We start from the raw sequence: 26422 nt of genomic DNA on the forward strand, positions 1-26422 counted from the left end.
TAGGGACTGTAGAGTCAATTGCTTACGTGTACAAGTCCTTGTAACCTTAAAAGTTGCTCATTTTTAGTGGAAAGTTTGGGGAAATCTACAAGAAGTTGTTATGGTTCGCTTTTATACTCTCGAAGAGTGTTTCCTTGCGATATTTAAAAATCAGGATGGAAGATTTAGCTTACGTTCGTCTACAATTTAAATTGATAACATACTATGCTCTCTGTTTTGCGTACTTGTTTCGCTCTTTTCAGGGTTTAGTCTTAATTTTCTTCTGTTTTAACACTACCAAACTTCAGTAAGAAGGTTTTTAAGTTTCTTGTTGCACCTACTATATTTGGACCTGCATTAAAGGTGTTTGTGAACACAATCTCCTTTGTTCTAAAGGCTAAGAGAGTTCTTTTTTTTTTCAAAAGCATCCCAAAGTTGTTGTAATGGCATTATTGATTTTTTTTTCACTCGATTACTCCATTGGTGCACATATTTGACTATTGACATCAGCAAATATAAATTAATTTTTTTCCTTGTGCTTTGACATGTTCCTTCAAGTACTAAACCATTAGAAAGTCATGTTACTTTCTTTTGCTTCATCAAATAAAAGTTCTCCCTGTTTTCAGAGTCCTACCAATTACCAATGTTCTTGTGAGATAAAAATTACTGGAAAGTGATATGTAATAGTCTAGGATAGTTGAAGTTGTTTAGTTCATGAGTCAGTTTTAGTGGTTTAGGAATTTGAAGATTTGCATTTGGTAGATGCATCTGATTCATTATCGTGTGTGATATTTCTTAGTTCTAGCTACAGATAAATCCAATAATGTCTGAAGTTAAAGTTCAAAAAGAGTGTTTCCTTTGTTTCGATTTATGATAGTTTTGACTTTACACGGAATTCAAGAAACAAGAACTTTTAAAATTACAATCTTAAATCTGTTATGATACTTTTTTTTCTATAAAACATCTCATCAATGATAAATAAACTTTAAGTTAAATTATTTTCAAATATAAAAATATGTGTCATTCTATTTTTAACAAACTAATAAAAATTACTGCCACATAATGTCACGCCTGAACCTGGGACTGGACAGACCGACAGCCGGTGCCTGAGCTGCTGGACCGAGCGAACCAACATGGCTGAACTTAACTCTGAAATCTGACTGTGCGGTATATAATTTATGAACATGCTGAACTACTGAAAGTCTGACTGAATGTTTATAAATAAGGATATAGAAATATCTGAATATTGTCTTTAAATAGAAATACTAAAATAGTCTAAGAATATAAAATGTAGCCACCATGGCTAACATAATATTTGAAAAACATTGATTGAATTACTAATCTAGTCTATGGAGCCTCTGACGTGAATAAGAAAACTAATTGTTTACCTGAAGAAGGCCCAGACATACCTCAACTGTCTAATCAATAACCGAAAGTAAAGACAATGCCCCGAATGAAATGGGGCTCACCAGTAAGCTGATACGAGTAATGTCCTAACGAGAGGTCCTATCACCTAAGTCTCTACACCTGCATCGTGAAATGCAGCACCCCCAGCAAAAGGGATATCAGTACTGTGGAATAGCACTCGTATGTAAAATCAACTAAAAGAATAAATAGTTGTGGGGTGCTCGAGGGAATGGGGAACCCAGATCATAACATAAGTGATAATTGAATATCGAAAGCTGGACTGAAACCAAAATATAAGGATAACTGAACTAAACATGAAAATCATAATCATAAGTAGCCCTTACCGAACATGAAGAAATCATCTTTTTATATGAGTTCATAATTGTGGTCTCTAGCCCAATTATAGTGTATAACATGTAGCCTCGAGCCCAAATAATAGTGTATAATGTGTGTCCTCGAGCCAAACAATAGTATATAACATGTGGCCTCGGACCCAACAATAGTATATAACATGTGGCCTCGGGCCCGAGTATAAGGGCTCATCATTCTGTAATTCATGACATGAGTATGTGAATTTATAGGTTCATCATATTATAGCTCTAACAGGGATATTGACCATTACTATTGTGAGACATGGAATTATGGAATTTAGAGTATTAACTGTTCGTAAGCATTTCGTGATTCATGACTGAGACTCATGGAATATCAAACATGAGCATATTATGTGTTGAGTTCACAATGTTCATAATGACAAACATGAACGAACTACAAAGCTATATTGTTTAACGAATAAAAGTTCTAAAATTTTCCATGAAATTAGGGGCATAACTCTATTTCTGATGCGAATTCGTAAGGAATATGGCGTGGGGAAGAACAAAGATATTCCCGCACGTAGAGACTTTGCCTTACTTCTTTATTAGCTTCAAAACCCAAATAAAAATCCAAACATTTGATGAAGACTCAAATTCCTTCACTTGAACCCTTAAGAAGGGTTTTCTTGATAATCCTAGGTCTGTCGCATATGATTTCACTTAGAATTCATGTATAATTTCTACAATTACTTAGAAATACATGGGAGAACCTTATCTTGATATGGGAGGATGAGGAGAGGAGAGAATAGGAGAGAAAATTCGTATTAGGGTTTGAAGAAGTGAAGAATAGAATGAAAAATCAGGAAAAACGCACTTAAAAGGTCGCGTGCCCAGCAGCGTGCGCTGCCTTGCCTGTGCATGCACATGCGCATGTTCGCGCTGTCGCTCGTGATGGGCCACTTTACTGCCCGTCCACGCGCAACATGGCCCTGGGATGCTAGTCTGCTCGGATTGTGAGCCCGTGGACGAGCTCCACTAACAACGCTTTAGTAAACCACACATAACTTTTTTGTACAGATATCCGTTTGACCTGATCGTTATATAAAGGGAAAGGTATTTCAAAGGGCTACAACTTTCATCAAGGAAGTTTTCCAAAATTTCCAACTAATAAGGGGGTTATAGTCACTTGAAGCAAGCCTTTGTGCAAACTCGCTTGAAAACATGGACTATAGTTGTCACGACCCAACCCCGTGGGCCGCGACTGGTACCCTAACTGGCTACCCGTACATACCTACCTGACCGAATTTCGTATCATACATATTTTTTTTTTTAAAACAGATGTTACAGAAGTAAGCCGATACAGATACGGCACGCGCGCAAACATATATATGTATATACCTGAACATGCAGACATTTACAGATAAGCCGATAAGGCTAACATACAGACGAAACCCATAACCCACACATCTATCTACAGGCCTCTACAGACATACAGAATCAGATGACGGGACAGGGCCCCGCCGTACCCAGAATTTCCACACATACAGAACATACGGAAAACAGAAGATATATATCAAAAGTGTACGCTCCGGATCAAAGGAGCTCTTCGAACAGCAGAGTCAGAAACCTACGCTGGCGGCGTATCCCCTGGTGCGTCTGTACCTGCGGGCATGTAGCGCAGCCCCCGAAGAACGGGGGTCAGTACGAAAAATGTACCGAGTATGTAAAGCAGAAACATAACAGATACAATCATAGTCCGAACCGGAGTCGCAGAAATATAACGGACAGAACCATACATCAGACAGACGGGCAGAGTCATGATCCAGACAGACATACAGAATCGTGGTCCATACAGATAAACAGAATCATGGTTCGGACAGACCGACGGAATCATAATCCGGACAGACGAGCAGAATCAGAATCCATACGGACATACAGAATCAGAATCCATACGGACATACAGAATCAGAATCCATACGGACATATAGAATCAGAAGCCATACGGACATACAGACGTAGTCGTAATTCAGACGGACAGACAGAATTATGCATGCAGAGTAGTGCAGAGTCATACTGAACCATACAGAATCATACAGAAGCATGTGCTTATATAAATACTGATGGCACATGCATACAGACATACAGATTCCGGCCCTGTTTGGGGGCGCGGTAACAGAACCCGGCCCTCTTAGTATGGGACGCGGTGGACAGACAGAATCAGATCAGATCAGATCATATCAGATGCCATCCTGGCCGCCATCCCCATACACAGATCAATATATCATAATCATACAGATATAACAGATTCCGGCCCGCACACCGAGGGACGCGGTGAACAATGCAGAGGAATATGCACGATAATAGAACCTGGCCCGGGACGCAGTGAAGGAATGCATTGAGACAGCCACGAACAGATCCATGAGAAACCACATACATACAGACTCACATACCGACTCAATCAGACTGAAGGGTGCCAAATGGCGAGCCAAAATCAGAGTATCCAGATAGTATGCATAGTACGCGCCTACATCTTACTTGGGAAGGCACGACAGATAATTATCAGAATCGAATTCTCAGATGTTCAGAAGTCATTTTGTAAGAATTTCATAAAAATAGTTGTATCATAATCAAAATAATAGTTCAATTGTTTTCTGAGAAAATCGGACAAAATGGAAGTATTTAAAGTATTACAGAAGATATCGGGCCTTGTGGGCCCGCCTCGGACCAACTCGAGGCAACATATGTAATTTACCGACAATAGACCTTATGAGGTCATCCGTAATCGTTTGGAAGTGTTCCGACTCCGTTTAGGGAAGTTTCATACAAAAATTCATTTTAAAGGCAATTGTAAGAAAATAGCTTCAATTGGATTGAAGGAATTGGAGCGGTTTTCCGTCTCGAATTCCGGGGAACGGAGTCGTACTTAAGGCTCGCGGCCGAGCCTATCACATCCAGAACATGCCTAAGAACAAAGGGAAAGGCTTCACATACCTCGATAGCGCCTTACGCTCGCTTGGCGTCGACTTCAATTTCGTCCAAAATCTAGAAATGGTCAAGTTTACCATTTGTTAGTTTCAAACTTTTCAATAATTCAACTTAACACATACTTGCCTACCGAAATTTCGACAGCATTTCCTCTGTATATAAGACATCCCCGAGACTTAGCTCGGCTCAATTCATCAACACAACAACCCAGAGACAACATCAAAACAATAACAGACATTAAAACATACACTATGGCATCACTAGCCATCTTTCGACATAACGAAACATCTTTCGTTTCCAACTTACATTTCCAAACCAAACTTGTTATTTTCATATTCATCATCCATCAAAATCATTACAACATACATCGGAGGCATCCATACCATTTTCACACAATATTCATAAGATATGCAAACATTCAAACTTTCCATTAAGCCACTACTTTTCCAATTTTTCCTAACCTTCAACCTACAAGTTCATTATATATTTCCATCTTCCAAATTCATCAACAATAAGCATGATTTGCCTCTTGATACTTGCATTTCCATTTTTACATAAATCATAACAAAGTTGCATGTTTTCCTACAACAACTTGATAACCATTTTTCCATGACAATAAAGATTGTTGTTTTTCCATTCACTTCACCATAACACACTTAGCATACAAACAAGATCAAATTCATACTCCATCACCATATAACAATACCACACGGCCACCTCCTATATTTTCCAATTTTCACTAATTCATTCCACTTTCATTTCTAATACAATTTCCACCATACTACAACTAAATTACAACATGAATTCAAGCCATACTTGAACCTACAATTCATGCACACATTCGGCCAACCCACTCTCATTCCAACACACAAAGTTTTCATGCTTTTCATTCATTCACACATACTATAACATACATACATATATTTCATGGCATAAGAATGGTAAAATTCTTACCTTTTCTTCAAGTTTTTCACTTGTCACCAAGGTCACCTTTGGCCTCAATATTTATACCACTTTGTAGAGGGCTTTGTGCTTAGTAAGAATTCAAGAAAATTATAGATTTTTGCATCAAGATTTGAAGCTTGGGATTTTTTCTTTCCTTTTCTTTTCTCTTCTCTTAAACCCGAAATGCCCTCTCTCTCTCTCTTTGGTTTTTTTTTTTTTTGTTTGTTCTTGATTCCTTTTTCTTGAAGCTTCTTGACACTTATCCATGTATAAATAATTAACCTCTTAATTAATTTATGATGGGCTTGGCACTTACTTATGGCCGGTTGGGCCTCTCCCCAAATGGGCCTCATTTTCTCTTATTTTCTTTTGAGCCCACTTGGCTAATTTTGTAATTTATGGAGCAAGTTTCCAAAATTCCGATTTTTGCTCTTGGCCACCTTTCGAAATTCCACACCATCGTATTCATAACCTATATATCCACACCAAGTAAGGTCCAATTGTGGCCTTATTCATTACAAGTCAAATTATCTCGAATTTTCGAATAAGCAAAAATGTCGGATGTAACAATAGTGTAGCTTCCAACTTTAATTTGCCCAAAGACTCTTCTTATACATTTTATAGGTTTCAGAACGCTTCCTACACCTCACATCTTGATAACCATTACATCCCCATATTATGAGTCAAACCTTAACCCTAGGGCACGAGGTGTTACACATATAATGGAACAGAGGAGTTTTTTGAAAGTTGAAATTATGTTTAGACACAAAATTTAACTCGGGAAAAAGAGGCATGTGAGTGAAAATCATTACTTCACTTAAAATATTCCCCCAAACCATTTTCCAACTTAATATTATCTATTTCATGTTGAGGTTGAAATAATGGACCAATTTGTAGAACAAACATTGATATGAATGGAAATGAACGAAGAAATGGAACTTTGCATATAGTTCAGATAATTGGGGCTTGGATTTCCATAATAGAGTCAAAATCGGAACAAACAAATTTCCATTAATAACTAGCGATTGGGGGTAAATTTTACAGATGGTCATGTAACTATCACTTTTTTGTACAAAAGTCACTTAACTATTTTTTCTAACACAAAAGTCACTAAACCGGAAAATATCAACTTTCCGATGGATAACTCATATTTTACTCTTTAAAAAAAAAAAAAAAAAAGCTCTGACCCGACCTAACCCAAATCTCAAAACCCATATGAAATCAGTAAATAACCCTTCATATTCTTCCTTTCTCCCTGCCATTTTAACATGTTTGGTTTAAAACAATACTAGTTAATTATTCTAGCCTAATATAGTTGGATTTGACTTAAGTCATGCAATCCTGACTTAGATAATTAATTCGACTTTATCAATTTAAAATCTCGCATATAAAATCTCGCATTTGTACAATTATTTTAAAAAATCGTAAAACCATGAACACATGATATAAACCTAGGAATATGAATTTTGAGTTATGTATCTATTTTAAGAAAACAATATATTTGTGATCTATCTGCAAAATGCAATTTTAACAAAACAATTTAGACATTTTTTTCCAAATGAAAGCTACAAGTTTTACCAATTTCCTCAAGACAAGCGGAGCTACCCAAGATTTCAAGTTCAAAGAAGAAAAAACACCCTCACTATAGGATTAGAAGAAAAAACACCCTCACTATAGGATAATTGAGTATCAATAGATCAGAGAACCCCTGTTGCAATTATGCAAACCCCGTCCCCTAAGCTTTATTGAAGTAATATACATACACACACACTAGATAGAGGAGCGCCCGTGCTCAGCACGACCCTCAAAATTTTAGTTCATATACGAATTACGTAAATCAATATGAAAATTTCGTTAACCTTTTTTTTTTTTTTTTGTGCAATATAAGGAACAGTGAAAAGGATTCCCTTCATATTTTCTCAAGGATTAATATTATTTTTGGTCCCTCTGCTATTGGTCAATATCGAATTTAATACTAGTGATACCTGCCTGAGTACATTGAAATGCATATTTTCGTCCTTTTTATGTAGGAATTATGACATACTTAAACTATTTTATATCTATGTTAGTGTCAAATATGAAGTAACAATGTAGGCTTAACATAATACATGGATAAATTAAGTGGTAGAACAATTAACAATTAATGTAAAATTGTGATATCACAAGCAAAGAAATCAAACTGCACCTTTCAATTAATTGAAGGTCCAATGTGTATTTAGAGTTATAATTTGTATCATGCGCATTTCTTAGTTGGATTTAAACTTTATAAATTTCTATTGTGAATTCAAGTTAAACTAAGAGAATTTGGTCTACAGCTTTAACAATCTTTTGAGTCTGTTTAGTACTCTCTTTTTTTTAATCATTTGCTTATCCTAACAAAGGAGTTCCAAAAGCAAAAAGGCAAGAAACTCAATTTCTATTTCGTTAGATGTAAAAGAAAGCTAATATGTTTGCTTATCCTAACAAAGGAGTTCCAAAAGCAAAAAGGCAAGAAACTCAATTTCTATTTCGTTAGATGTAAAAGAAAGCTAATATGTTAATCAGGAAAACAGCAGCCTAATTAGTAGAAGTGCAGAGCTAAATAATGAAATGGGAGACACAGCCCACATGAAGTACAACTGTTGGCGGAGGAATTGATTGTTGATGACATGAGCAAAGGGCTAAATTGGTCAATGTACCAAAACATTTATACAACAGCCACAGTAAAGCAGTTTTTGGGCCAATGATATTGCTCTATTATAACATATTTACGAAAATATCCTTCTGGGCCCATATGCGGGACAAGCTTGGCATTGATGAAAACTGATGACCGTGAAGCCAACAGTTCAAGCAGACACTGCACAAAAATTAACCGAAATGACCAAAATGCCCCAAAAATGTTAAGTTGACCTGCTGCCTGCTCATCCCCTCAGCAAAACACGAGCAAATATTTGGATCACAATATCAAGGTTGTTTCTTTGTCTACCACGTGGCTAAAGGACAAGCGTTGTCTCATGTCACAACGGTTTCATCAAAATCAACTATAAACTCGGCATCAAAAGGAAGAATTAGTACCTGCAAACATCAAGGTTAGTAATACTTTACGATCAAACAGTAAAGTAAATAATTATTCAGCCCATTTTAGAAAAATTCGGGGAAAGAACGTCGATGTTCCCGAAAATAAAATAATTACCCGTTCATATCCTCATTACTTTAATTCCCTCAAAACTATTTATCTGAAATGCCCCCAAAATTATGATACTAACATGGTATTACTCTGTCTCTGATATACCATGATGGTATCACAGAGGACTTCTTTCATTTCTTAAAAACACTCATCAGTCTTCTATGAAACCTATATGGTATATATATTATACTGACCTACTCTTAGAAAGAACACTATTTTTCTTTAGTTAGATAGTTCTTCCGACCGTAAGACCTTTATGAGTAAGGTTAATCGAAGAACGGAAAAAGTTAATTGGCAAAAGTGAACCATTTCTCACTCATCCCTACCTACCCTATGTATTCGAGGGAGAGATCGAAACCGAAAAAGACTAGGTTCCACACATATGAGACAGGCAGAAGGTATGGGACGAGCAGTTTCTTGAAGAGCGAATTCGATCCTATAGTCATCTTCTTTGTTCGAAAAATGTATGTGCATGGTATCATCGAGGATCACGTTCATTTATTCAAGAAGTACATTTTCTTTTATTTAAAAAAAAAAACACATCTATGATATCATCATCTTATATGAGTGAGATGGTATCATGGAGGACCACTTCAAACCTTCAATGGGACACTCCTCAGTCTTGATACTATCATGATATATACCATATACTGAGATAGTATCATGGAGGACTATAAGACTGTTTCAGTCCTTCAATGAGACATTCTCTTAGTTCTCCATTATACCATCATGGTATATAACATACTAAGTTGATATCATGGAGGAAGGATTTTTGGGCAAAAGGGTACTCAGGTAAATATTTTCGGCCTGAGTACAAGCGTAATTAGGTTAGTAAGGGACTTGGGCAGGTAAATATTTTATATTTTACGAATATTTTGTGTTGTTCTCCCAAAATTTTATAACTGTCGTGGCTGCGTGAATAGGCAACAAATACTTTGAGAGATTGGGACAAAATGATTGATCAAGCCTTTGTCTAGTGAATCTTTAAAGATGTTCGGAAAAAAATACTCCCTTCGTCCCAATTTGTTTAACACTTTTCATTTTTCGCAATTCAAACTTCTTAATTTTGACCGTGTGTTTAAACATAAAATCTCTAAAATTTTTGAAATAAAATTTAAATATTTAAAAACTTTGTAAAAAGTACTATAAGTTAGATAAAATTAATAAATTAAAATATTTAAAAGACATGAAAAAATGACGATCAAAGAACAACTCATTTGACTCTCAAAAAGCGAAAAGTGTCAAAACAAATTGGACGGCGAGAGTAACCAAAATCACACGGTTCAGAAAAGTCAATGACAAGATATTGGTTGCGAACTACCACTAAAAGGAATTAATCTATCCATTGTTAGGACAGAACCCTTACCCCTTAATTTATTTCTTTGCAGTTAATTTTCACTTATTTTCGGTCCAGTATTCTTGAATAAAATCTGAAGTTTTTGAGGTATTAAATGGCTTTGTGATTTTTTTTCCTACTTCACTAATTACCACACATTATGAATTAAGTTACGAACCATTGAAAATATTCCCTCTATCCCAATTTATATAGCACTCTTCGCTTGCCGAGATTCAAACTTCACAAACTTTGACTAATATTTAAAATGTATTTTTTCACCAAATTGATATAAGAAAAGTTGCAACTTATAATACTTTTCATGTAGTTTTAAATATATAAACTTTAATGTCAAAGTATTGAGTTAATCTAATCCAATTTAGTTAAATTAACTCTCGAAAAGCAAAAATTATCATGTGAATTGGGACAAAGGGAATAAAGGTTTCAAAACGTAGAGTCTGAAAAAATAAAAATAAGATAAAGTAGATGCTGGGAATAACTGTGTGCAATAGAGGATTACTTTTGAAAACAAGTTTTGAGAATCTTTGGTAATTTATGTGAGATGTATCCTTCAACAAAAGGATTAAAAAGCTAACCAGGAAAATGCTTAATAAGGTCGATGCCCTAACTATACAACTAAGGTATTATTTTCGTCTTTGATAATCATGCCAAGGGACTGATTTACGTATGGCATTCCATTCACCACAGTTGGAAATTACATAATTCACTTTCTATAGAGTTTGGAGCCGCTCATAATGATCAAACTAAAGCTGATTTTGTTTCCACCTTTTTAGTAATCCTCAATACAGTTTTTAAATATCAAATTTTCTATTATATAAATCGTGTAGTTATTTGTCAGTCAATAAATGACGACTGATAAAGGATCCGTTAGTATTACATTTCGTTGACCCAATGTGATGACGTCAACATCGCGAAAGGGCGGTACAGTATTCATCAACGTTTAGGGAACAAAACTATCTGAAACACAAACCTTTTAGCAATTACTGCTGCATAGACATGCGCTACTCTTTTCGAAGTTTGTATCAGGAAAAGCTTTATTTTGACGCAGCCAATATTGAAATTTGACAAAATAATTTTTGACATCTGATCATAAAAGATTAGGGAAAAATTGCACAACTAAATATCTGGAAACAAATTTTGGCCTTTAAAAGTGGATGCAAAAGCACCATATCGCCATCATAAATTGAAACAAGCTCAGAAAGTTTGAGGCCAGACAGTTTCCTCCATCACACTTTATGGGATGGTGTTTTGATCCACCAGAGTATAAAGTCGAAGAAAACTTCATTAAAGTTGTGTTCGGTACAAATAAAAATAATTTCTTGAAAAAAAAGAATTCCAAAAAAATAATTGAATTTTTTTACTTATTATTATGTGTTTGATGCATAAGTTAAAACTATTATCTTAAAAACATTTGTATATAATCTAAATAAATACAAAGGAAGGCAGGTTGGGAGTAGGGGTCGGGAGGTGTAGACGGAGGTTACAAAAGATGCAGGTGAAAATGGGGCGTTGAAGGGTGACGAGAACATAATCAATGTAGAATACCACTTAGCTTTTGAAACTTGTTTTCTCTACTTCAACTAGGGAAGTCATTTTCCTTATTTTTAAGAAATTTATTTTCCTCGAAAAAACATTTTGCAAAAGTTAACCACCAAACATAGAAACATTTTTCAGTAAAAGTTTTCCTCCATACCAAACACATCCTAAATATGTGCTAAGTGAGAAAACTGTTACATTCATATACTCTCTCATCAAAAAAGTAAACTTTTATGTCAAAAGGATCCCAGGAAGTTAGTCACTAATGGAGAATGGAAATGAATAGGAACTTTCACATACATAGATCTAACGATCAGTTTTCCAGATATTTTAAGGAGACTAAAAAGATAACTTTCACATAAAGTGAAATGCAGGTAATAATATTCAAGAACTTGCACTTCCAAAGGTGCAATGTTCCGTTATATTTGCCTGTTAGTTAATGGCTCTACAAACTAGAGCTGACATTCAAAAACTGAAGATCCGTAACTGCTATTAATGTTTTTTCCCGTTTCCTTTCTTTAAATCATCTTTTAGAAAGGAAATTTAAATCCATTTAGTAGATCGGGTTTCCTTCATTCTTTCTTTTGCGGGGGAGGGTGGGGGAACACTCACAAGTAGGCCAAACTCAAAAGTTCATAGAAATCATGAAGGAAGAAAGGTTAGACCGGAGCTCATACAGATTAACTTGTCAGCTTTTTGTCAGATACAGATAAAAACGAATAGCACTGTAGATAATCCTTCTAAAAAGGGGGGATCCATGAGACGGCAAACAAAGGGAGGCAAAAAGTATAACCCCCAAGGTAAGAAAGAGACAATGGAGATGAAGTAGAATGAGCCATGGCCCTATCAGGAAGGAGGAGGAAGAACAAACGAAGGACAGAGAACCAAAACGAACAAAGATGGGAAAAGGAAGAAACCTGAGCAAATGTGATCACTAATTCGATACTTCATCCTCAAGCTTGACATGGCAAGAGAACATAAAATGGGGATTCTTGGTACACTCGGGATATCTTAAGGGACACCACTACAGAAATAATGCCTACTCGATACTATAAAACATTCAACACAACTTCAAACCTGCCTCAGAAAATGATGGATAAAACAGATAAAGAGGTGATGAATCCAAAGCAGCCAAACACTAGCATATTTGTGGGTGGAATATAAGAAATGCTGCGAACAACGAATTAGCTTCACAACCTTCTGACATAATATTGTAAGTGAATAAATCGGTCCTTGTCAGGACCTACTCAGAGAAGTAACTGCAGCTGCTCCATACACTAACAGAGGATCACGAAGCTTCTTATCGATGGAACAAACATGCATGCCTGAAAGTAGCTAAGAAGAAGTTGGATACTTCTGATAAGAGGGGAACTGGAAGAGGGAAACTATAAATCATGACTCATGAAAAGCTGGTTTTTAACAGATAGAATAAGTCTTTTTTTTTTTCTTTTTCCGGCTAGCGACCGGAAGATAACTTCGATTCGCCCGGCCAGCAGGCGGGCGGCGTGCTTATCTTGTATGACAACACTACAGAGCAAGTGAAATAAGGGATTCTAATGCTTCTTAAAGAGGGAAAACAGAAAAATCAATCTTAACAATAATGTAGAATGTGAACATTTCATCCCTCAAAAGACAGAACATGAATAATGAGAAAAACAGTTATCTCATCTTCACCGTGTACTCAAATATCATCTCAATAATTATTGAATAATTGTACTGCAGCAAGGATACCAAAACTTCTTCGAAGTATGAGCAGTTGGAACACTTGAATCAAGGTAATAAGAAACACTAACTAGAAGACTACATCTGCTTTTTGCATTATAATCAATTAAAAATTTTTTAACAATTCTTCACTGGTGTAACCATAATACTTGGCTATCTATAGTTAAAACATATGGGATGCCTTTCATACAGATACAAACAAACAACAAAAATAAAGGAAGAAGAATATTGATCCAACATATCCATCCTTTCAAAATGACTTCAGTTGCAAAAAAGTTGCACGGATAAGCCCATATTCAGATAAATAAACAAATTTGCTAAACTGGAACAAGTCTAAATCGTGGACTGCACAAACTTTGGCTTTTGAAAAAGAACACTCCCCATTCTCACTTAGCCCAGCCCCCATTCTTCCCCTAAGAGAAATGAGGGAAAAGAAAGGAAAAAAATTGGGCTGCCTTCTAGTTCCTGTCAAGAAAGTAGTAAGAGCACATTCAAACAGATCAACCAATCATACTCATATGATAGTTCCAAATGGACGGAAAACGCAGACTAATGATAGTTTCAAGTAAATAAATACATAGAGCTGACAGGTCCTCACTCACTATATAATCAGCTACCAAGTATATGCTAATAATAAAGGTAAGCAATGTCCCCCATCTAATAGTTACATCCCAAAGGTTTTCCCTGCAACCACACTTACCAATCATACTCATATGATAGTTCCAAATGGACGGAAAACACAGACTAATAATAGTTCCAAATAAATAAATAGAGCTGACTGGTCGATCGCATTCTCCTCACTCACTATATAATCAGCTACCAAGTATATGCTAATAAAGGTAAGCAATGTCCCCCATCTAATAGTTTCATCCCAAAGATTTTCTATGCAAGCATACTTACCAATTCACATCAATAGCACTCGCCACATTAAAAATGTTAATGAGCTGCCAGAAGGGAACACCAAATATTCAAAATACAGGAATAAACATATTGCCAAACCAATAATTCTGAACCAATATATTAGAGGATCACACTGATGCAACTCATGGTACCACTGGTATCTAACAGTGTGGTTTTCAAACCAGATTCATTCCAACAGACTGTTGTGTTTATAGTTACATAGTTGTTTCACAGCTGGACAAAACAGCATAAAATGGGATTTGAAACGTATTAGAGTGCTTCATAAATTGTACTCCCGCCCTCTCAATTTATGTGATGCGCTTATAATGGGAGTGGTCACAGAGTTTAAGAGAGAAAAAAAAGACTTTTGAAAACTTGTGGTCTAACACAAGCTATGAATATGTGTGTATAAATCATCTCAAGGTAAAATGGGAAGTTTGACGCTAATTGTTTTTGTAAATATAAAAAGGTATCATTCTTTTTGGGATAGACTAAAAAAGAAAATCCATCACAAAAATTGGAGCATCTTTAAGTATTTACATTGTTTTGGACTATGAGATTCTTTCACATGTTAAAGAGTCAACCTATAGCAAGCACACTCTCTCTCTCATAAGTCCACATTAAGGTCCACCTGTGAACCCCAAATTAATTTACACATCTAGAAGGGCTGAGTTATATTTATTCTTTTTGATTGGTTAGGTGTCCCACATTTTGTATAAATGGGAAATCCAAAGGAGTTTATAAAATACACTGACATACCCCATCTATTACCTTAGGTTTGAGTGGAATGTTCACATTCTTTCGTACAACATCTTTTACTACCCAAGTCTAGTACAAATCTATACACCTACCAACAACATACCCCTCCCCCTATATGAGCTTCCGTTAGCCAGTCTCATACTTGGTAAAAGGAAGTAAATTGTGATAGACGGTCAACTAGATTAGAAATAATCTAAATTTTATTATTAAGATAGGACCTAACAAGGCAAATGAATAAAGAGGATTCATACGCCCTGTTAGGAAGTCGTGCATTCGTTGAGGTAATAGGTTGTCACAGTTAAAGTGTTGAGTAATTCTCATATCATGAGCTAGCTTTGAGGCCTATGTCATTTTGTCAATGATCCACATGTCTATATTAAACGTCTCGAACTTTTGGGCTAAGGTTCAGCCAAATACGTGTTGCACGTTTTTTTTTTGTTCTGTCCCATTTGGTTTTCCTGACAAGGTATTTAACGAGGCAGCAAATAATGTGTATTACAAGATATGTGTACTCTTTTTTCTTAACTAGGATTTTTCCCACAGAGTTTCTTCCTAGTAAAGTTTTAACGAGGCACATTATCTATATACATCCAAGGGGGTGTGTCATGAAATATTACAATATTATGGTGGATGTCCAACACCTAAAGAATTAACCCCTGCTACTTTTCTCCATGATGTAAATATTAAACATTATACCATGATCCTCCCCCATAACCTTCATAGTTATTGCCATGTTTAAGGCCACCTTATGACTACCCTCTATGTAGTAGTATAAATAAGGATATGGTAGTTTTACTTACACTTGAATATACTTGGAAGAATAAGAAAGCTCTCATCTCTTGTCTATCTATTTCTATTGTTTTCATTCTTTAATGTTGTTACTCTTTTAGCTTAACATGTCTAAATTATGAGACATTATGTGGAAAACTTAAAAGGTATTCCGAGGAGAAAATATTGATCAAGAGGAAAATCCTGGAAGAAGATATAAGGAAAAGAACCGACATACAAGGTTACTCCATTTTCTTCAATTTCACCTAAGCTTTTGTTTAGATTATAGAAATCATTGTATTTATCCCAAATTTCTCAATCGATTTTGGTCAAAGTACCCAAAATATGTTGACCATATCCGGTATGAATTCTAAACCCACACCCATGCTGTGTCGACACGGGTACGGCACGAAAAGTGAAGAATCCGAGAAACTTAGCAATATACCATATCACACACCAACAGAAAGCAACCTTATCTCCAAGACTTAAAAAGCAATGCACATATCACAAGTAAGCAAAATCTAAATTTATTGTCCATCTCTACCTATGTTACTTGGACTCTTCACTTCCAGTGCCGCATCCGTGTCAACACGACATGGGTGTGGGTGTGGGATTCGTTCCCGATCTGGTCAACCGATTTTGGATACTTTGACCAAAATTGACGTAGAAATTCTGGACAGATTCAATGATTTCTTTAATCAAAACTAAAGCTAAGGTGAAATTGAAGAAAATGGAATACCTTGTATATAAAAATTTCTATGTCACTCTGTTTCCTTTTATCTCCTTTAGGGATTCTCCTCTTGATCAATAGTTTTTCCTCAAGTTTTCCACATAATATTCCATAATTTAGGTTTTATAACTCTATTTTTAGATATTTAAATTTTTTTAGCCGAATCCTCGCACCCGTATCCATAACTGGATCCGTATCCCCGAATCTTAAAATTTAGATCATGAAGAATCCGACATCTAGATCCGCACCCGTATCGGACACCCGCACCCGATTCCGAGTAACTTAGATCTCTACAGATCATTGAGGGGAAAGAGGAGGGGGTAGGGCCTGGAGTGGTTGTTCCTGAGCAGGTAAAGCAAAGAAGGAAAGAGTAAAGCTAGCAGAAGCAAAATATAAACCTTTGCACTTTTCAGACAAACCAATACAAAGATGCGTTCTGGCTACCAGAATAATATTATACAGATGGATCAAAGAACAATAACATATATTTCAAGAGTACAGACATAGGAAGCATCACCAGAGACAAACTACCACAACAATGAACAACAAAGAGACACAAAACTAAATCTAAAGCACCTAGCACAAACTCCACAAAGTACAAATACACCTACATAACTTAGCAAAAGACAGTTCAGAGCTTTCTCAATACGCAAAGCTAATTAATTATCAGTAAGTAGAATAACTGGTGGGGTTACGGGTAATAACTGGTGGGGTTACGGGTATCATATCGGCCCAACCTAGAGGGTGTTATACTATCCAAAGCTGCCCCAAGTACTCTTCGACTGTAATCATAATTGTTGCCATCATAATGTGATCTATATCCATTGTAAGGCGATCTATACCCATTAGATTGGTTTACTGAAACACCAGGTGGAACTGGAACTGAATAGAGCAAAAAACAAATATGAACATGTAAGTCAAAACTCAAAGAAACAGATAATAAAAAAGTAAAGAAAAAGGGACTAAGAGCATGGGATAATGACTTCACTAAAGAAGCATGCATCACCTTGTGTGTGACTAGTTTGTTGCTCTGAAAACCGGCATGAAGTTGACAGCCTCACAGAATTTGGTGAAATTTCCTTATCATTATAAGGTACAGGATGAGGCCTTGGTCTAGAGGGAATATTTAAGGTCGGCGGTATTGCCATTGGCGAGTTATTAGAGGGCTTGTCTTGCCCAGAAATCTGTTTAGAAAAATTAATCCATCAATACACATTATAAACAAATCAAAAATGCTTCTGTAGACTTTGCCTCCTCAAAACCATAAGTTCCAACTGCCAGTCGCACTGTTAACTGAAAGAATATACGTCTGGCGTGTCTCTCAATTCATAAGCCAAAATCAACACACCGAGGATTGCTACAGAATGCCAAGACTATCCAATATCAACACAGACGCTGGTTCTGTTGGAGAACATAGAGGAGGTAAACCCATACCTTAGGTTTGCAAGCACTACAGAAGCTAATAATACTTGAACACATAAATTCACTAAATGACCATCAACAAATCCGACAATTTTAGTCAGCTTAAGGGACGGGTAACAAGGACTTACTGCAAATTTTAATGTTCTATTGTAGAGTGTCACTAAACCAGAGAAAAGCTTCACAGCATAGCCTGCTATCTCTTCCGTCTCATATTTAGCAAAGGCAAAACCTTTAGGCTTATCAGTTTCCTTGTCACGAGGAATGTACAAGTCAACAACACGACCTGCTTGAATTAGAATGTCATATAATACACGATCGCTTACTCTCTCATCCAAATTCCCTGCCAAAAATAAAAAGAAATTCAAACCATCTTAGAAGGTGGTACATCAGAAAACTCATTCACAGCACAAAACAAACTGCATATCCCACCAATCAGAAAAGCACTATATGTTGAGCACACTCTTGCAGAGATAATTCAAACAAGCAACAGGAAAAGCAAGCAGCCTCGACTTTCCATCTCAGACACCTCAACAAAGGCGGATTCACCAAATTTATATGCAATTCATACCAATGTTCTCATTACTAATTAATCTAGGAGACTTTCCCAGTCTCACCAAAGGGTGAGACTGTACAATTGTAACTATATTCTAACAGCATAACGGAAAAAAAGGTAAGATGGTGTTTGTTTCAGCTTTTGCAAAAACTCCGTTTAGAAAGGGAAAACACAGTTCTAGCAAAATCTTTCTTTTTTGTGGAAGTTTAGCAACAAGTAGCTTCTCTTGTTTCTTCGTTTTTGAAGTTTTGGAACTCAGCTTTTCAAGTCGAAGTTCATTGAAAATAAATGTTTATACTTTATATGCCATTAGAGAAAAAACACATAGTCAATCAATCTGAAATCCTAGGATTCATGGAGGAGAAAAAACAAATCCCCAAAAAGGATATACAATAACCCTTTGTAACGACTGATCTTTCGTTCTTGAAAATAATAATCAAGACAAGAAAAATAGCGACAAAGAATAATATTTGATTTCAAGAATTTGTGCGGGGGTTACAATCTTTATGAAATCTTAAATAAAAAGATGTAATCCTCTGATTCTTCTCCTCACGATACGGCCGTCAATTAAGGGCTTTGCTTGTTCTTGAATGGACGAATTACTTGTTGTTGAGACTTCACTACGATTGCGGAGCCGAGCTTTAATCACAAACGTAGAGGTATGAAAACTTGCGGCTCACCACTTGGAGCGAAGACTTCTTAGTATGCGGAAGACTTGCGGCTGAGAGTTTCCCTATGTATATTTCTTCCTTTCGCGGCTTTGTGAAGACCCCTATTTATAGTTGCAGCGGAGAGCTAGGGTTTGTATATGATTGGTTGAACCATGTCATTTGAATACTTGGCGACATTTGATTGGTTCTTCTATTGACTTAACATGCTGTGTCACTTATGCACGTGGCGCGATTCTATTGGTCCTTGACTTGAGTTGGCATGCCACGTCACTTGATATGTGGCATGAACCTTGGGCTAATAGAGTGGGCTCATCATGTGCAGACCAACTCAATGGACTAGCCCGGTGAAATTGAACTTTGCTTTAAATCCATGTCTTGGACAAATAATTTGTCTTGGCTTAGGCTTGATATTTCTTCAATTTAGGAATTTATCCGAATTTTATATGGATTTTAATTCCACAAAATTCATGTTTCTACAAATGCCCCCTACTTCAAGACTTGCCGGGGTGTAGATGTGTTGAAAGTGAATCGAGGCTTGAAGTATTATAGAAAAACACTTGACCAAAGCCAAGAGTCTTAAACCAAGGCGTGGTATTTTCGGTATAGCAATTCTCAATTCAAACAAAAAGACAAACCCTAGTTCACAGCCGCCTACACTTTTGATTGTGAAGGGTAATGACTTTGCATGTCTATATAAGGACGTCCAACAGTTGTTTACTTCTTGTCCTTCTTTTTGTTTTTTTTTAAAAGAACTAACAATCCTTGCTCTTTGTTTTCCTTTCGCAGGTTTTAACTTTTTAACTACTTGTTTCAATATGCCATTTGATTGTGTCGTTCTTCCATATATGTTGGCAGTGTTCAAAGAAATGGTCCGGCTTTTCTTCCAGAATCAAGATTGAAAGATTGCACCAACACAAGAAGTTTCAAATTCGCAAACAATGGAGATTGATGTTCAGGACCGAATTTAGCCGCAAATCAAAGCTTCATGCTTTGGCGCCAATATCTGCCATGCTGAACTGGGCGGTTGTACTAGCTTCTCCCTATGTCCATCATGCGAAATAGAAGCTTCGTGCAGTTCTCATCGATCCATATAAAACCGGAAAAAAAAATCATGCAATAAGCACCACGCGCGTCGATCCGTATAGAACCGAGAAAATTTCGTGCAGTTAGCATCGTGGGCATTGATCTGTCTAGAACCAAGAAGCTTCGTGCAATAAGCACCGATAATCATAAGCCTGGCTAGAGCGTCGTGAATTGGCACCGACATCCATATTTTTCTGTTGAAGCATCGTGACATCGACAACGATATCCGTCCCTTGATGTAGGAGAATCTGAATGATAAGCAGCATGATTCTTGTGAAACTAGATTCACAAATCGACAACATACCAAAAATTCACGGCAAAACTCCTCCTGGATAGGCCGCAATCAATTTTTGAAGTTGGCTACACGCTTGGAATTCTGATCTCACAGTTTTGCGAACTGTCACGGAAAATTCCATATCTTGAGATTGGAAAGTCCAACTGATGAGTCTTAATTCTGTAGAAAGTAGACTTCAAAGGGTACGACATATAAAAAAAATCAAACAGAAACTCCTACCGGATTGACGGGAATTAATTTTCCAAGTTGAGCTACAAATCTGTATTTTTTTTCCAGCACTGTGCAGTCTCACGGAAAACACTATATCTTGATATTGGAGTGCTCAAATGATGAGTGGCTTGATTATGTAGAAAGAAGACATCAAAGGACACGACAAATCCAAAAATCAAAGCGAAACTCCTTCCGGATTGACGGGAATGAATTCTGCAAGTTGAGATATGGATCTGCGTTTTTTTTTTTAAGCACTGTGCAGTCTCACAGAAAACATCATATCTTGAGATTGAAGTGTCCAAATGACGAGCGGCTTGATTCTGTGGAAAGAAAACATCAAAGGCTACGACATATCCAAAAATCACAGTGAAACTCCTTCCAGATTGGAGGGAATAAGATTTCAAAGTTGGTGACACAATCTGACACTTCGACTTCGGACAACATTCATGGACGCTATTTTTTTGTTTTTGTTTTCTTTCTTCTTTGTAGGTTTGCACGAGGATGCAGATGGTCTCTATTTCAGACTGAGAAGATGCACACAATGTCACAACCTTCTCTTAAAGCCACAAAGATCAAACAAAATCCCCACGACGCTGGAAGGACCTTCATAGTTCGTCATCGTTGATTGGCAAGGAACTACTTGGAGTGTTGTCCGTCCGACTTTGGTTGGACTTATTTCATTACTCTATCCAGCTTTGATGAGAGGCGACTTAGTGCATCCCTCTTTGGTGGTTTTGTTTACTTCAGCGAAGAATAATATGGTGTTTCCTCCTTCGTTGCGGCGTTGATAGAGAATACTTGGAGTAACATTATCCAATCTTCGGAGAAAGCTCATGGAGACTCTCATCCCTACGACTTGTCGGAAGAATCACATGTGACGTCATCTTCTCACAACTTTTTGAAGGCCTGTGAGAATGACTCGTCCTTTAACCTTTGGCGTTGACAAAATCTTCTTTTGACTTAGTGAAGAAATGCAAAGAGCTAGTGTCCTTCTCGCGGCATGGAGTGGTTCATCCTTCAAAATTTGGTGGAGAAGTACAATGACACAATGTTTATCATCCCGTACTGAAGCATTATGCATCGTCGATTTGGATTCCATTTTTTTTTTTTTGCAAGTGTATGAAGGAGCACAAATGGTCTCGATATTAGACCAAGAAGACATCCACGTGATCGGTGAAGAACCACTTGGTGTGTCCGAACTTTAAGTATTTTTCGCGGAAACAACTTGGAGCTTCGAATTTCCTTGCGATGTTCGTGGGACAATTACATGGTGCATCTTGTCCTTGCGGCTTAGTGAGATTAACACTTGGACTAGTCCCTTTCCAACCTTGGCATGAAATTCGATGGTGCATATCCCTCTTTTGCTTGGCGAGAGAGACACTTGAAATACCTATTTTTTTTATTTTATTTTTTTTGACAACTATGACAAGCAAGTACATGAACTAAGTAGATATGCCCCCAGGCATAGTGAGTAGACCCATTGATGCACAAAGATCCATCTACTATGAAAAAGTTGATGTAAGAAGATCGTCATGGAAAATCACTCCATCCTCCAAAGTTGTAGAAAATTCTCTTTAGATCCTCCAAGCGTGTGAAAAAAAATAGAAACTTCGTGCAAGCAACTTTGCTTTGGCTCCGCGTTGAAGGGATGAGTTTTTTTTTTCACTCATATGACTACACTTAGAAGGAAATTCTAAATTGCCTATGTACCTCGGTGAAGAGGATCAAGTCATTACGTAGTTCAGAAAGATTATTTTACTTGAGTTTTTTTTTTTTGGTATGCCGTTTATACTCGTGCATCATGGAGTGTTGAAACGTGCAGTTTAAGCTCGTGCGAAAAGGAGCATTGCAACTTATAGATTTGGCTCGAATTTTGATGAGCTTTACGACTTGAGAATTTAGCCCAAATTGGAAGAGCTCGTGACCTACAGTTTAGACTCGTGTGTCAAGGAGCATTTCAACTTGCAGTTTAAGCTCATGCGTCAAGGAGCGTTTCGACTTGCAGTTTAGGCTGTTGCGTTGAGGAGCATTGTAACATACATGGACTCTTCTATTTCATCTTTGGATTCAAACTTGCCCCCACTATGGAAGTCTTTTATATCTTCATCTTTGTGAGGCTCACGGACAGAAAACCATTGATCTCCATTTGTATCAATGCTTAATTCCATATCATGTGCACGGGTTGCCAACTCTTCATATGTCTTGGGCTTTATTCCTTGCAATATGTAACGAAGACCCCAATGCATACCTTGGATACAAATTTCGATCCCAGAAGCTTCACTAAGACGATCTTTGCAATTAAGGCGCATGCTCCTACACCGATTGATGAAGTCAACAACTTGCTCACCATCTCTTTGGCAAGAATTTGTAAGCTCTATCATGCTTACAACACGCCTCGTGCTGTAGAAGCGGTTAAAGAATTCTTGCTCTAGTTGCTCCCACCTATTAATGGAATTAGGTTCAAGGTCAATGTACCAATCGAATGCATCCCCTTTAAGGGATCGAACGAATTGTTTGACGAGGTAATCACCATATGTTCCAGCATTGTTGCAAGTTTCAACAAAGTGTGCTATATGTTGTTTTGGATTCCCCTTGCCGTCGAATTGCTGCAACTTAGGAGGTTGATAGCTAGCAGGCATCTTCAACTTATCAATCCTTCGCGTATAAGGCTTTGCATATGTAAGAGAAGATTTGGGTGCGGGCTTAAATTTATCCTTGATAGCCTCCATGATGAAGTCCTTCAACTGGCCAGCGGGAATCAGACCTTCGGCGGGGACTTGGACCTTCCTGATCGTTGTTGCTTGTTTTGCGGAGGACTCTTCTTCCTCTTGTGTTTCATGAAGCTTCACAGGTGCTTGGGTAGACTCTCCTTCGGCCATGCTCTCCAATTTATTTGTTAACTTGGTGATTTTAGCATCTTGATCTTTAACATACCTTGATAGGCCTTCAACTGCTTTCGTCAAATTTTCAAGTTGTTCTTCTATGGTTGAAGCATTAGTCATCATTGCATGTGCCACCATCGTAGGTGACGGAGAAGAACATGGATTTTCGCTAACATATGATGCGAACATGTTATGCGGAGTAGATCCAGTGCTTAAGACATCATCATCGGCTTGCATGAAGGATTTCTTGGACTTAGATAAACTAAGTTGGGAAAGAACCCTCTCTGCCATTTTGGCGACATCCTCCCCTTTTTGTGTGGTGTTTGCGGGAGATCTCACGCCTTTTGAAGAAGAACCAAAGACGACAGCAGATTCAGACTGTGCTTGCGGAGCTCGTTCTCCTAGCAATTTGGCTTGGTTGACGGGTCTGATGCTCCCCTTAGTAACGTCTAGGATGTTTTCCACAGCAACGGAGAATTTGGATCGGATAATTTTTGTGGATGCGGATTTCGAGTTGACCTTCTTAGAAGTCATCTTAGTATTTTTGAACTTCGACTGTTGGAGAGAAGAGATGACAGGTAAAGATTGTCCCACTGGGCGTGCCAAATTTGTAACGACTAATCTTTCGTTCTTGAAAATAATAATCAAGACAAGAAAAATAGCGACAAAGAATAATATTTGATTTCAAGAATTTGTGCGGGGGTTACAATCTTTATGAAATCTTAAATAAAAAAATGTAATCCTCTGATTCTTCTCCTCACGATACGGCCGTCAATCAAGGGCTTTGCTTGTTCTTGAATGGACGAATTACTTGTTGTTGAGACTTCACTACGATTGCGGAGCCGAGCTTTAATCACAAACGTAGAGGTATGGAAACTTGCGGCTCACCACTTGGAGCGAAGACTTCTTAGTATGCGGAAGACTTGCGGCTGAGAGCTTCCCTATGTATTTTTCTTCCTTTCTTGGCTTTGTGAAGACCCCTATTTATAGTTGCAGCGGAGAGCTAGGGTTTGTATATGATTGGTTGAACCATGTCATTTGAATACTTGGCGACATTTGATTGGTTCTTCTATTGACTTAACATGCTGTGTCACTTATGCACGTGGCGCGATTTTATTGGTCCTTGACTTGAGTTGGCATGCCACGTCACTTGATATGTGGCATGAACCTTGGGTTAATAGAGTGGGCTCATCATGTGCAGACCAACTCAATGGACTAGCCCGGTGAAATTGAACTTTGCTTTAAATCCATGTCTTGGACAAATAATTTGATCTTGGCTTGGGCTTGATATTTCTTCAATTTAGGAATTTATCCGAATTTTATATGGATTTTAATTCCACAAAATTCATGTGTCTACACCCTTCAATTACCAAAACTAAGAAAAAAAAAGTGTCAAAGGTATAACCAAAACTTAGCCGAATAGCCAAAGTTTACAACCCCGAAAAAGCAAAAATTGCAATTAGGGCTACTATCTCTAAAAATGGGTAAGCATAACCACAACAGACAAACTTTAAGGCTAATATCACCAAAAATATTGCTTCTTCGATTATTAAAAGGGAAATTAAATTCAGAAATCAAATAAAACAAAGGTGCAACATCAGATCTGATGTATGAAGAAAACATTCATGAAACAATAGAGCACAGATAAGGAAAGTAAATTAAAAAAGACATACCAACATAAACAGTGCAATTAGGGTTCTCAGCCATCATTGAGATTGTTGAGGAGAGAAATTGAATAGGCAGTCAATAGATTCACAAAGTATCGGAATTATGTGGTCGCAAAGTTTAATTTTAGAAAATAAAGCAGAGATAAGTTTACTTTTATAGGTTTTAACTTCATCACCGACTTCTACATGGTTTAATACCGCTATTATTGACCATGGATGTCCACTCAGATTTTGCCACGTGTATTTGCAGAGAACCCCTTCGTCTGATTTGAGTTATAAAATGGTTGGATTTTTGCCCTTTAAATTGAGGTTTTGGAGTTTGAGTTTTGAAAATAAAGAACAATTCCGTAAATGGTCCTTTATTTTCTTATTGGTACAAAGGAAAAAACTAAATAAATTTACATTCTCTTAAACGCAGTGTCCCTGAAGTCTGCCACCAGCAGAAACTTCATATCCTTTGAGCAAATTTTTTTGATTATCAGATCTTCATTATGCATGTTCCCTTCATTTGCCACAAAATCAGCACATGATTCGCCTCTCTCCAGATGTGTTTAATATGACTTTGGTGACATTCAATAAATATCTATAATCTTCAATAATAGCTCGAAGAGGATAATGTTGTATGTCCTCATCCACTTCTAATTCTTGATAGTCTATTAGTTTAACTACCTTTAGCCCTTGTTTTATGCTCCTAAATTTTGTCGTGAGGATTGAAGTACGTTTCATTTTACCTGAATATCCAAATTACTATTTTCCTAGATACCAATAGTGATATTTCTAGATTGTGTCTTGACATTTTCATCAGTGTTCAGCTTTAGCTTTCCAGCCCAAGGAAAAACCAAGCAATTAGTTTTGCTTGTTTGAAAGAATGAGTTGGTCTAGGAACTAGTTTAATAATATATGTTGCATAATTAATGATATGTTTGCATATAACATCAAATAAACATTTTTGTTAAACCAAATTTCTATTAAGTTCTTTTTATCTATGCCACATAATTAAAAATACGAAAAAGAGCCTAAAATGCCCCCGAACTATGGGATTTGGTACAAAAATGCCCTCCGTTTACCTTTACGCTC

At 37.0% G+C, this 26422-nt stretch overlaps 1 protein-coding gene across 5 annotated transcripts; it reads right to left on the reverse strand.

Moving 5' to 3' along the window:
- Nucleotides 1–8187: 8187 nt before the first annotated feature.
- Nucleotides 8188–26183, reverse strand: LOC132606203 (uncharacterized). Of its 5 annotated transcripts, none has more exons than XM_060319599.1 (4): nucleotides 25352–25611; nucleotides 18113–18324; nucleotides 17569–17746; nucleotides 8188–8681 (listed from the first exon to the last, which is right to left on the reverse strand). In XM_060319599.1, the coding sequence occupies exons 1-4, from the start codon at nucleotides 25386–25388 to the stop codon at nucleotides 8662–8664; spliced, it is 447 nt and encodes a 148-aa protein (XP_060175582.1). In that variant the 5' UTR covers nucleotides 25389–25611; the 3' UTR covers nucleotides 8188–8661. The 5 variants fall into 5 exon arrangements, with proteins under 5 accessions (XP_060175582.1, XP_060175581.1, XP_060175579.1 ...); XM_060319598.1 differs by lacking the exon at nucleotides 8188–8681 and adding an exon at nucleotides 12299–13008 and having other exon boundaries at nucleotides 25352–25617; XM_060319596.1 differs by lacking the exon at nucleotides 8188–8681 and adding an exon at nucleotides 13300–13870 and having other exon boundaries at nucleotides 25352–25624.
- Between the last annotated feature and the right edge of the window lie 239 nt (nucleotides 26184–26422).

Source organism: Lycium barbarum, chromosome 8 (genome assembly GCF_019175385.1).
Source record: "Lycium barbarum isolate Lr01 chromosome 8, ASM1917538v2, whole genome shotgun sequence".
NCBI classification, from domain to species: domain Eukaryota; kingdom Viridiplantae; phylum Streptophyta; class Magnoliopsida; order Solanales; family Solanaceae; genus Lycium; species Lycium barbarum.